This window comes from Balaenoptera acutorostrata, chromosome 5 (assembly GCF_949987535.1).
Source record: "Balaenoptera acutorostrata chromosome 5, mBalAcu1.1, whole genome shotgun sequence".
Taxonomy (NCBI): domain Eukaryota; kingdom Metazoa; phylum Chordata; class Mammalia; order Artiodactyla; family Balaenopteridae; genus Balaenoptera; species Balaenoptera acutorostrata.
In genome coordinates, this window is record NC_080068.1 from 112,066,252 (window position 1) to 112,078,917 (window position 12,666).

A 12,666-nucleotide genomic window follows, 5' to 3' on the forward strand; every position below is an offset into this window, starting at 1 on the left:
TCTTTTCTGGGGTAATTAAAATGCTCTAAAATTGACTGTGGTGATGGTTGCGCAACTGTGTAAATATAATAAAAACTACCAAATTGTACATTTTAAGCGGGTAAATTGAACAGTAGGCAAATTATCTCAATAAAGTTGTTTTCTAAAATTAAAAAAATGAATTACATAGCCTCTATTTTCTCCTCCTATGGAGCAAAAACATAATTTAGATTCTTTTCAACAAGTTATGCCTTTATAAAATAGGTAAGTGACAGCATTCTTTTAATAGGGTGTTTGTATTTGATACTGCGTATAGCTCTTATTTTTTTTAAGACAGTTTTATTCATCATTCACTCAAAGATATCTACTGAATGCACACTACATGCTTGACATTCTTCTAGGTGCTGATGAAACAGAAGTTCACAATACCAATAAAATCACTGTCGTCCTGGGGCTTCTCTAGTCTTCCCTCCCAGGGCAGCGGCTCTCAAAGCGTGGTCCCTAACCAGCAGCTTTGGCATCTCCTGGAAACTGCTAGAAATGCAAATTATCAGGACCTGCCCCAAGCAGACTAAGTCAGAAACTCTGGGGTGGGGCCTGACAATCTGCATTTTAAAGCCTCCAAGTGACTCGGATGCCAGTTCAAGTTTGAGAACCACTGGACTAAGAGGAAAAATAGAGGCAAGAAAAGAAAACACCAAGATAAATAAGGAAATTATGTAAGTTAGAAGTAAGTATCAAAGAGGGGGAAAAAGTAAATAAAGCAAAAAAAGTGACGAAATATCATAGGAAGTGTGATATTTAGACAGGGTGGCCAGGGAAGGCTTCAGCAAAAAGAGGCTATTTAAGATCTCTGATGACCTCTGAGGGAAGCACCTTCCAGACAGGGAACAGCAAGTGCGAAGAAAAGTGAAAAAGTAACTGGGGAAATCCAGAATGATTGCTGGGCAGTCCAAACAAGCTGTCTGGAGGCAACGGTCACACATCTAAAGCAAGAGCAGTGGCCATGACCATGTTTTCTGCAGCCACGTGAGTGGCTCAGGTTGAGGCATGGAAGAGTCAGACTGATTCACCCTTGACCCAGAGGTCTTCAAAATGGGGAACAAACACCCTTATAGGTACACGAACATGGACTTTGTCAAGGGACCATTTCCATCCAGATCTTCAACTTCCAGATGTGTTCTTTTCTAAAACTGGTTGGCCTGAGAAGGTGCCTGAGGTTCAGGATCTCTTTCCCCCTCTCCCTGCACAATCCCCCTAGTGTACAGGAGAAAGCATCTCTGCCCATCTGCATCTTACTCTCACTCACTGCCCTGGGGGTGTCCTCAGGAGCCAAAGGGACAATTTGACTATTCTTTTAATAGGCCCACCACAAAAGCTGCACCCCTCCCCCACTAACCATCTCATTAGCAGATGTATCAATAGTTCCAATAATCACGAAGAATTCTACTATGGGTCTCCCAAACCATTTCATTTCAGTTAAACTGATGAAGCAAACATAACTTTCCAGCTCTGCATTTCCAGGATTTTAAACAAAACCCGGGGTGTCTGACCCAGACATCTGCGTCTCCCGGGAAGCAGCGGCCCCTCTTTCCTGCAGTATCCAGTTTTAGCTCCCAGGCAGGCAGCCTGGGAGGAGAGGAGACAGGAGCTGGGTCTGCTGGAAGGGGACAGGACTGGGATAGGGGCACAAGGAGGGTGCTATACACATTAGCTGCCTACACTTGCAGAACCTGTTTGACTTCGTCGTTTTGTTTCAGGATTTTTTTCCAAGTTACTTTGCTTTGGGGCAAGAAGAAACATGTATTTAATGAGTTTTAATTCATTTTGGCACCATAAAGTATCTTCTGCTTTTCTTTTTAAATTGAGTAGAATGTATAAAAACTGAGAAGCTATAAAATGCTGAGGCTGTGGTTGAGAGAAAATATAGGATAAGAGATTGTTTTAATCACTAGAAAAGTATGCTCCCTCCGGGCTTCTTGCCTCCTACATTTAAAAGAATTCTGGCAGTAAATATGGCAGTCTGGGTACAAGGAGGCTTACTGTTAATGTATGTTTGATATTTTCCATATTAAAACACAAACTTAAAATAAGATTTGCTACAATCTCCTACCTTCTGGTTTTTCAGAATAAATCAAAGAGCACTTTTTAAAACTATTAGAATTGCAAGGTGGTGGGTGTATGCCTGAATTTCACTAAAAATCTAAAGGTCACTTCCATATGTAATCTTCTAGTTCCCCTTCCCCTCTCTTTTCCTTTTCCACCTGCTCTAGCCAAAGCCCTCCTATAATCCCGCCAGGAAAACATGACATTAGTGGATGCATCAGTGAGTTATTTCCTTCCAACTCTCCATTCCTGTTCTCAGAGTCTTCAATGCCCTAGTTTCTATTCACAGAACAATGAAATCAGGCTTATTCTTTTCTAAGAGTCTGGGTGGTTTATAGTAATATTTGGCTTGTTGTACATACACCCAAGCCAGTCCCTGTAACATTTACTGCCCATAGGATTCGTCTGTTATTTATGGACCGTTTTATACAACGTCTTTTTGTATATAATTTTTACTTCCTTGGGAGAATAGGCCAAGCACTATGAGTTATAGTTCTTTGTGTTTTTCACAACACCCAACCTCTTTTCTTGTGTCTAGTCAGTGTTCAGTAAAAGTTAGATATAAGGCATTTATTTTAAAGCGTGATTTGTGTTCTCTGTATAACTTGCAAATGAAATGATGATTGACATTCAGAAGTCTTAAGAATAGCAGAACTGGGACAATTTAAAAGAATTCCTTCTCTTTCTACGATTGGGACTAAATGACTACCAGTCCTGTTACTAGGCTAACGTCAGGTGGCCTCTCATATGTGTGGTGTACATTTCCTACACATTCTACAAACTGCTGTCCTCAACACCCACACGAGTGGCCCTGTGACCCTTTTTGACCCACCTTAATTTCCACATGGGCTGTTTTGTTATTTTATCCACTTCCCTATGGGACAAATTAACTTCTCCTGTGATGCTATTTAGGAGAATTTCATGGTTTGTGAGTTTATGATGATTTTATGAAGAACTCTGCATTTTTAAGTGAAATTTGTAAAGGCACAGAAAATATACCAAATATCAAGCATAATTCTGGACTTCAACATCTATCACTCACCCCACCACCCATCTTAAACTGACTGCCAAACAGTATATTCTTCCAAAGAGAATACCTGAAATGGTAACACAGATGTGTCTTTTGTATCCCAAGACATACTGTGAGTAAACTGGAGAGATGGTAGAGTACCATGTGGATAAAACTGAAAAGAATACAATGAGAAGAAAGCTTTAGTTCACCGAGTTATTGATAACTGAAATTAATCTTTCGGACGTTCACGTTAACAAGCCAAAGACAAACAGCAAGAGTGAGGCTCATACGTTCCTGGAGGTTAGGAAAACAACTTGAAAAGGCCACACTTAAAACCTTGCTGCTACGAAGCATGGGGCACAGCAGCACCGGCAATGACCTGGCTGCTTCTCAGAAAGTGAATCTCAGGCCCTACCCCAGATCTCCGGAATCAGAGCTAAGATACTGGCATGCCTATTCGATCACCGACTGTCATGCATACACTCCGCATATATATTATGGCTCTCCAACTATTTTGTTTTAAAGATTAAAGAACACTTAAATATTTACTTAATGGATATTTTAAACTGTCAATACTTTTAATGGAAGGGGCCCTGGATGACCTCCAGTTGGGAAGTCCAGCCATAAGAGATTCCTAGAAGTCAGAAATGAGCCTGAGACTACCTGTTCATTCATCATTTGTTGATGGAGCCCTCCTAGATACGGGGAGTAAAACGGATCAGAAACATTTCAGGGAAGGAGACAAACGATAAAGAGAGAAAGACACCTTTACACTGTGACAGGCCCCTGCCTCCCACTATGGTGACAGCGGGGCTTTCCCCACATACATGATGGGGATGCGTCCTCTACAAGTGGTTGTGCTTTTGTGTACTTTACTGTACAATACTGTATAGAGTACAGTAGTACAGTATCTTTATTTCAAGCCCAGGATGTCCAGAAGCAAGCATAAAAGCAGCAGTGATGTAGCCAGGACTGTACTGTACTTTTCAAGGTATTGTACTGTAAGATTAAAAATGCTTTATTTTTTGTGTTTGTTTTTTATGTATTATTTTTGTGAAAAGTATTATAAACCTATTACAGTACAGTACCATATAGCCAACTGTGTTAGTTGAGTACCTAGGCTAACTCTGTTGGACTTACGAACAAATTGGACTTATAAATGCGCTCTCAGAACGGAACTCATTCATATGTAGGAGACTTACTGTACATGAATGTTCACAGCAGCATTATTCATAGCAACTGAAGAGGGGAAACAACTCAAATGTTCATCAACTAATGAAAGGGTAAGCAAAATGTGATACCTCCATATAACATAACATTATTCAACCATATAAAGGAATGAAGTATTGATACATGCTACAACATGGATGAACCTTGAAAACATTATTCTACGTTAAAGAAGTTAGACACTAAAGGCCATATATTATATAATTACATTTATAGGAAAGTCTAGAATAGGGAAATCCAGAGACAAAAAGTAGATTATTGGTTGGCAGGTGCTAGAGAGGGGGAAAGGGGAAGGATAGGGAATGATTGCTAATGGGTACAGGGTTTCTTTTGGGGGTGATGAAAATGTTAAAAGTAGATATTGGTGATGGTTATAAAACTGTGAATATACTAAAAACACAATGAACTGAACACTTAAACATATGAGAGATAAAGAGAGGGAAGGGATGCAAGCATCAAAGAAACTACAGAGAAGAATAAGAACAATGGCTGCAGTCATCTAACTGGATTTCTATATGTACTGTACAATATTTCCACTGTTTACTCAGTTAAAACTTACTTGGTAGAGAACTGTGTCCTTAGGAAAGGATATTTCACAGAAATAATTACCACTTAGGTAAATACCAAAAAAAAAACAAGCAAAAAAACAAAAACAAAAACCAGTCTCTTCATTTGAACTAATCACTTAGTAATTCGCTTTCAAAACAATTCAGGGTTGGATTTGACTGTTTTGTTGTTGGTATGCTACGGGTAATTGATCCATCTCAGAGCAAAAGATGGTAACATCCTAGCTGGTGGAGGAGAAAATGCTAGTATCGGATTTTATTTTAAATTACTAGCTTTGCATTTCAGAGTTACCTCATTTATTTCCCCTTTTTCTTACTCAAAGCAAAGAACAGAACAGGGTTTCTCAACCTCAGCATTGAATGTCTTTTGGGCCTCGGCATTAACGACAGTGCTTTGCTGTGGGGACTGTCCTGTGCACTGCAGGATTTGTAGCAGCATCCCTGGCCTCTACCCAGCAGATGTCAGAAGCAACCCCCCCTACACACACACACACACACACAAATATAACAAACAAAAATGTCTCCAGATATTTTCCAAACACCCCCCTGGGGGCAGTAAATTTTTACCTGGTTGAAAATCACTGGAGAAGAAAACTACTCCCCAAAGGTCAATGTAATAGAGCCAAGTTGGGGAAGCTTATTTCATATTTCAACTTTAGAGAAGCCACTATGCTAAGGGGAGGCTAACTGACAGCTGGGTACCCTGCCGGAGCCAGGACTACAGAATTGCCCAAAACCGTGATTCCAAAGTTGCCACCATCTCTCGAAATTTCCTTCCCCGGGGAAGAAAGTAAGAACGAATACACGAGTACAGAAATACACACATAAGTAGGAAAAAATGTCGGCAGCCATCCCGAAGTTACTATCTAGACCTGTCCAGTGTAACTTTCTGAGATGATGAAAATGTTCTATACTGCACAGCCCAATACAGCGGCCACGAGTTTCCTATGGAAATGTAGCACCTGAAACACGGAATGTTTCATCTTATTTTAACTAAATTTAAGTTGCCACAGGTGGCTACTGGCTCCCAGATTGGACAATGCGGATCTAGACGCTGCTGTCATTCTTCCCGTTCTTGTTGTCAGTCAACACGGAGTACATTCTTGGTAGAAGTCCAGTTCTCCTTCTCCTTTAGGCAACTTTTCCAGCAGTATCTCCCTAGCTTCCAGGGAAGGAAACTCAGTACCTGCCCCTTCACACAGCCAGGCCAATGCTCTGAAGGAGGAATATATGGCTTTCCATATGCTGTGTGTGTTCCATTTCTGCATGCTTGCTTCATTTTTTTACCACCTCAGTCTTCCCCCAAATCCAGAATGGGCTGCTGGCCTTCTACGAAAGGCATCGAACAGTATGAGGGACAAATTGTTCAGAAAAAGTAGAAGTGATAAAAGGGAAAAATATCTCATTCATGTATTTGCTTTTCAATTAACCCTCTCTCAGGTAGAATGTAATATCCATGAGAGCAGGACCCTTTGCTGTCTTTTTACCACTGCATCCCCAGCACCTGGAACACAGGCACACACACAAAGCAGGTGTTAAATATTTGATGAATTAATAAATAAGAACACCTTAAATAGCGCTCATGTGCCAGCACTAGAGTGCTTTAAATGTATTAAATAACTGAAACCTCATTATAACCCTATGAGATATGCCCTATTAGCTCCACTACAAGCTATGTTTCATTATCCACATTATTACATTTGAAGACAGTGAGGCACAGAGGAGTTAGGCAACATGCCCAAGATCACACAGGAAGTAAGTGACAAAACTATAATTTTAATTCTACCACATATGGAGCTTATTCTCTTACTTAAGCTGTGCTAAGGTACTAGTAAGTTATCTAAGACTTTTAATAACATAAGTACCCAAGCTTACTCAGCACCCTAACCCTTATCCCCATCCTGTTACATGAGAAGCTCCGTGTAGACGCAAAACCTCTATAATGAAATATGATTACATGATACACGATAATAGCAGAGCGCAACAATAACACAGAGGTGCACAAAGAATTCAGCCTATGTGCAACAGCGTGTGGACACAGGAGGCCACAGTTTCGGTACAGGAGCCCGAGGCTCTGAAGACTTCCACAAGTGATAAAGGTCAACAGGCATCAGGGCAGAAGGAAAGGCTTGTGTAGAACCCTGAGGATGTAAGGTATAGAAGGAGAGTTGGTGCTGGAGATATGGAGCTATGGGAGTTTGGGGCATGGAGGAGAGAGGGGAATGGAACGGCAAACCAGAATGAGATTGTATGTGCTTCCGAACGGCAATGCTAGATCTCAGACTACTCTGTGGGTAGTCGGGTCCAGCTCCACTGTAAAGCGGGTCCAAGCAACGGATTTGGCCCAACATGAGTCTACAAAATAGGTGAGTGACACCTGGGTCTGAACTGAGGGCCAGCTAACACAGTTTGAAATGTTTTACGGAAGGCAGATGAAAACCGGTCCCAAAAGAGAAAGGTTCAATCAGATGCTAAATGATACTCATTACACCTGATGCTTCCTCAGACTGAGATAAGAGGAGGCTAAAGGGGCGTGTTCATCCTTGATTTTCTTTACCATTCTTGTAGGTACATGGAGACACCTCCCTTCTCTCTAGTATATTCTCTAACTTGAATTTAACCATCAAATCTTTATTTTCGACCTTAACCTAACTCAATCCCTAGAGATGTGCTGTCCACAGGTCCCGACTGAGTTTTTAAAATGTGGTTAGTAAATGTAAAACAGATAGCTAGTGGGAAGCAGATGCATAGCACAAGGAGATCAGCTCGATGCTTTGTGACCACCTAGAGGGGTGGGATAGGGAGGGTGGGAGGGAGACGCAAGAGGGAGTGGACATGGGGATATATGTATACATACAGCTGATTCACTCTGTTATACAGCAGAAACACAACGCTGTAAAGCAATTATACTCCAATAAAGATGTTAATTAAAAATAAATAAAATGTGGTTAGTCTACAGTGAGATGTGTGCTAAGTGTAAAGTATATACTTATGTATATTTTTAAATAATTTTATATTGATTATGATAGTATTGAACTCATTTTTATATTGAGATGACAGTACTTTAGCTATACTGGGTTAAATAAATATTAAAATTTATTTCAACCTGCTCCTTTTCACTTTTTTTTTTTTACTATGACCTCTAGAAAAATTTAAATTACATTATGTGGCTCACGTTATATTTCTATTGGATAGCCTTGTTCTACAGACTATCTCTACTAAGGCCATCTGTCCCTTACATGCAGCATGCTTAATACTGGGTCCACCTTTTACAAGCTCTATGACATCTCTGTGCCTCAGCTTCTTCATCAATAAAATGGAGATACTAGTTGGAATAAAGAGGATAACTAACAATAACAGCTAACACACATAATACTCAGACTGTAAGAGCTAACACACACACAACACTTAGAATATGCCAGACACTGTTCTAAGCATTTTTCATATATTAACTCCTTTAATCTTCACAATATCCCTGTGAGGCCATCACTCCCATTTTATAGATGAGCAAACTGAGGCACAGAGAAATTAAGTGACTAGCCAAAGGTTACACGGTTAGTAAACAGTGAAGCCCAGGTTTGAGTCCAAGCAGTCAGTTCCAGGGTCCTTGCTTTAAACCACTGTCTCTCATGATACCCACCTCAAAAATGGTACAGAAATTCAATAAGTTAATTTAGGTAAAAAATTTCAAACTGTCTCCAGCACATAGTAAACACTCCTTCAGTGTTTAACTATTATCACCATCACTCCAGCCCTCAACCTACTTCCCAAATTCCCTGCATGCCGCGACTTTTCTCCTCATTTCCCAGGATTAAAACCTCAGGATCCTCTTTTAATACGTCTCCCTCTTTCATTCCCTAACTCGTCAGGTCCTTCTTACTCTTCCTTGAATGCTCTTAACGCATCTATTCTGCTTTTCCACTACCACCTTAGCCCAGTACTCTGCACCCTCACAACTGTATGAATTAATAGCAGTAACAAGACAAAGACCTTAACCGGTGCTCATGTACCAGGCATTCTTCAAGTTTATTAATTCATTTAAACCTTACTATAACCCTGTTTGTTCTCCAGGACTTCTACATCTGGGCTCTAACAGTGTCTAATTTCTTTAGCAGACCAGTCTTCCTGGAATACCAATTTCATTTCATCATGTGATGGGAACTTTAAATGTGCCTGGATTCATGTGTCCTGACACGTGTCCCTATCAGCTGATGTATGTGAGAGGAAAAGATGATGGGTGTTCCCTACTGGGGCAAAGAAGGATTTACAAGGCCCTGAAAATTAAAAATTCTAGCCTCGTCCAAAATCTCTCACAGAATCTAGTCTCAACTCAGCAGCCAAACATTAACAACTATACAACCTAGCCCTATGCTGCTCATTCAATCTTACCTCCAGTCAACAAAAACCCTCCAGAGTGGTTAAACAGGTCTCCTCATTGTTGCTGGAGTAAATAATGGTAATATTGGTAATTACTGGTAAATATTGGTAATAATGGTAATTATTATTATTATTATTTATATTATGTATAATAATAATATTATATATTATTATACATAATATAAATTATTATTATTATTAGACCTTATTCATACAGTTCCCCTCTGCCTCAAAAATCTGAGGCACTTCTCCATCACGCCCAGACTAAACTAATCTCCCCTCTACACTGTGATAAAACAGCTGTCTTACCCCACTCACTGGGGTCTATAATGATATATTCATCACCCGGCAAATGCCAATCACAACCCCAACCAGGCCCTGAGCAACTGGAAGGCAAGCACAGAGTCCCTCATTTCTCACCTTCCCCATGAGTAGCACATGCCTCTACAAAGAACACGCACTTATTTGGCAAATGGAACACTAAATGAGTTACAGACAGTGTAGCCGAAATGACATGTAAATACCCTAATTCAGCCAACCGTATTTCCCTAACCAGCAAATACCTCAAGGTAACAGGAGCAGTGGCAATAGTTTCATAGCAGTGTTATCACTGCACTCTCCAAGTCATTATCTTCTTTACTCCTCAAAACTCTCCAGTGAAGTACCACTACTATACCTTTAAGTCAGCTGAGGTTTAAAGAAGTCGAGGGTTTTTACTCAGGATCACACAACTACTACACAGCAAAGGTGGAACCAGAGACCAGGCCGCTAGTCCAGCGCTCTTTCCAATGGTCTAATTCACCTTTTATCTCTTCTCCGTCCTTATCACCTAAGGAAGAGTTAAATAACTAAGAGGGGAAAGGAATCGGGTGAGAATACTTGGTAACAACAGATGTGGTAAATTAATGACTTGAACATTTGTCTGAAATGGCTTTTTTTCTTTGACTCACCAAGGGTAATGACGATTTACAAGGCTGCATTTAAACCTCATAATCTTGCTGTACTGTGAAATAAAAATTTCCACCCAAACTTAAAACGGATATCTTTCCGGCCTCCAGAGCTGGACACCACCTCCTCCACCCCACCCCCTCTGCATTTACAAAATCTTAGCTTAAGGCTGTTTCTTACCAAGAATAATTAAGGAAGTAAGCAACCTTCTGAGGTTGCTTAACCATCAAAGCAAACTGGCAGTCCTTGCTAAACGTTATAAACCATTAGTTTCCCCACACTTTACTGTTTCCATGTTATTTGCTAGATATTCCGATTTAACAGCGAATCACAAAGAACCTCAGTTCAGGGCAGTCTCAGCTCATGAATGGCCACATTGTTGGGTACTCTCCCTTCACGCTGAAAGTCAGAAATGGAAAGACGTGGAGATGGACCCAAACCTGGGCTCACTGCACTGGCAGAGCCAAGAATAACCAGGAAACGTACCAAAGACGCCTGCCTCTGCCTCCTCCGCAGACCTTCAGGCCACTGGAGGGGATGCGGGCAGCTCCCCCTCGGGGGATGCAGGTTTCAGCAGCCGCCAGCTCACTGCCGAAAGAGCGTCCTCGAGGTCTCCTCTGAGGCGAGGAGCTGAAGAAGGGGGCGTTCTTCCCACGGACCCTGGATCGGATCCCCGCCCCCGCCGCGCCACTCCACCCGGCACAACCCACAGCCCCAGGTGGAAGACGCCGCGGCCTCGGGTACCACCCCCAATTCGCCAGGGAGGATACAGACGAGGCGGAAGGGAGGCAGGGGCTCTGAAACAAGCTGCAGCCGGAGCCTCCCAGAGCCTCCTCCGCACCTCTGCTCCGACTCACCCAGTTCTGCGCGTTATTGCTCAGCTTGACTTTCTTGCACAGGCTACCGGGAACCTCCATGGCTGCACAGCGCGCCGGTGCCCTCGTTCTCAGCGCCCAGAGAGTAGTCGGAGGATGGGAGGCCGGCGTGGGGGGGGGACGGGAAGGCGGGGTCTTCTCGCGACCGGGCTGGCACGCGCTGTCGTAGGCACGCGCTCGTGCTCGTGGCTCCGACTGAGCCGCGCCTCGGCTCCGCCTCCGAAATGGGTCCGGGGCAGAGGTGTGTGGGGTGGGGCGAAGCAAAGGACGAGAACCGGACGCAGAGGGTGGGAGCGGGGCTTCAGGGCGCGCACCGACGCGAGCACGCACGACGCTCCTCCCTCTTGATTCTGAAGAAGGGGCGGGGCCTGAGAAGGTAGTCGTGGAACTTCCAGAGTCCCTCCTCCGCTCGCCGCCTTGCGCTGCGCATGCGCAGAGGTTGGAAACGCGTCTCAGGCCTCGACCTGGAAAGACAAGGAAAGGTACTAGGCCCCTAGCTCTTTGCGGGTTTGGCTGCCTGCTGCTGTTTACTAGATGGCAGAAGGCATTGACGTGGTCTTCCGGCCGTCTGGTTTTTCCTCCATAAACCCGGCCACCAGTTTCCTATCCTCCATATCTGTGCCCTTCTCGCCCTGGCCACGTTTAAAAAGGAATTTTCCAGTTTCGCAGAGGGAAGATTTGCTAAACAGCTCATTCTCCACATGTTCCACTTAGCTTTAAAATTCTGCTCAACGCACAGTTTCAAAAAAAAAAAAAAGTCAATACCCCATCCCTGGACATCAGTAATTAATATCTCTCTGGTTTTAGTGGTTATCTGCAAGGTGCCTCCTTCCCCACTTGCAGATGTCTTTTCAGGAGATTTCTGTCGGATACTTCTCACCCGCTAAGCCAAAAAGGGGCCTCTATTAGCTTCTCAGGAAATCCTTACAGGAATGAAATCCAGGCTGAGGGAGGGCCCTTGGTTACCACAGAGTAGAATGTCCATGTGTGGAAGACATTTTCAAATTCACCTAAGTATTCCGTGGCTACTTCACAGGAGGATGGGCTGGGGACGGAGGGGAGCCGGCTCTAGGAGTTTTCTCCACTTCCACCCTCAGTACCCTATGGGCCTTTCCATAGCTTGTCCCTGGCACAAAGATAGTTGTCTGAAGTACTTCTCCATAACGCAATGCCCTACCCTACAAATACACACCAATCCCTAAGGCCTGACATTACTGCCTCTTTGCTGGAGGACAAGAAGGAATGAAAAATGCCCACCAAACTAAGATGGTATCTTGAGACTGAGGAAGTGAGGCAGGTGGCTCAATGTAATCAATGGATCAGTTTATTATACAGTAATTTACAGGGTGAGATCATGGGGGACTATAATCCAGAAGCATTTACAGCTGCATCCACACTGCTGAGGGAACATTGGGACAGTTTTATAGCTAACCTAGGGTATTGGAGTAGTGCTTAGAGACAGGAAGTGCATTCCTAAGTCAAGGACTATAAGTGGGTAACTAGTCTCCTGGGCACTGGGAATATGTCAGCAAAGGTCCTCATCATTGTCTGGGGACTCAGATAGCATAGAGACCAC

General features: G+C 42.9%; 1 protein-coding gene across 3 annotated transcripts in view; it reads right to left on the reverse strand.

Annotated features, from left to right (window-relative positions):
- PAPSS1 (3'-phosphoadenosine 5'-phosphosulfate synthase 1) overlaps positions 1 to 11,426 on the reverse strand; it is a 111,098-nt gene extending 99,672 nt beyond the window's left edge. The window contains exons 1-2 of one of the 3 annotated variants that reach the window (XM_057547015.1): positions 11,073 to 11,426; positions 9,944 to 10,096 (exon numbers count right to left, since the gene is read on the reverse strand). Coding sequence is in view for 1 of the 3 variants with exons in the window: in XM_007191000.2 (XP_007191062.2) it covers positions 11,073 to 11,132 (60 nt within the window). In the remaining 2 variants the exon portion in view is untranslated. Of the gene's footprint in view, positions 1 to 9,943; positions 10,097 to 10,701; positions 10,878 to 11,072 lie in introns of those variants that run through there. The other 2 variants (XM_007191000.2, XM_057547016.1) reach the window with 2 other exon arrangements.
- Positions 11,427 to 12,666: the final 1,240 nt, after the last annotated feature.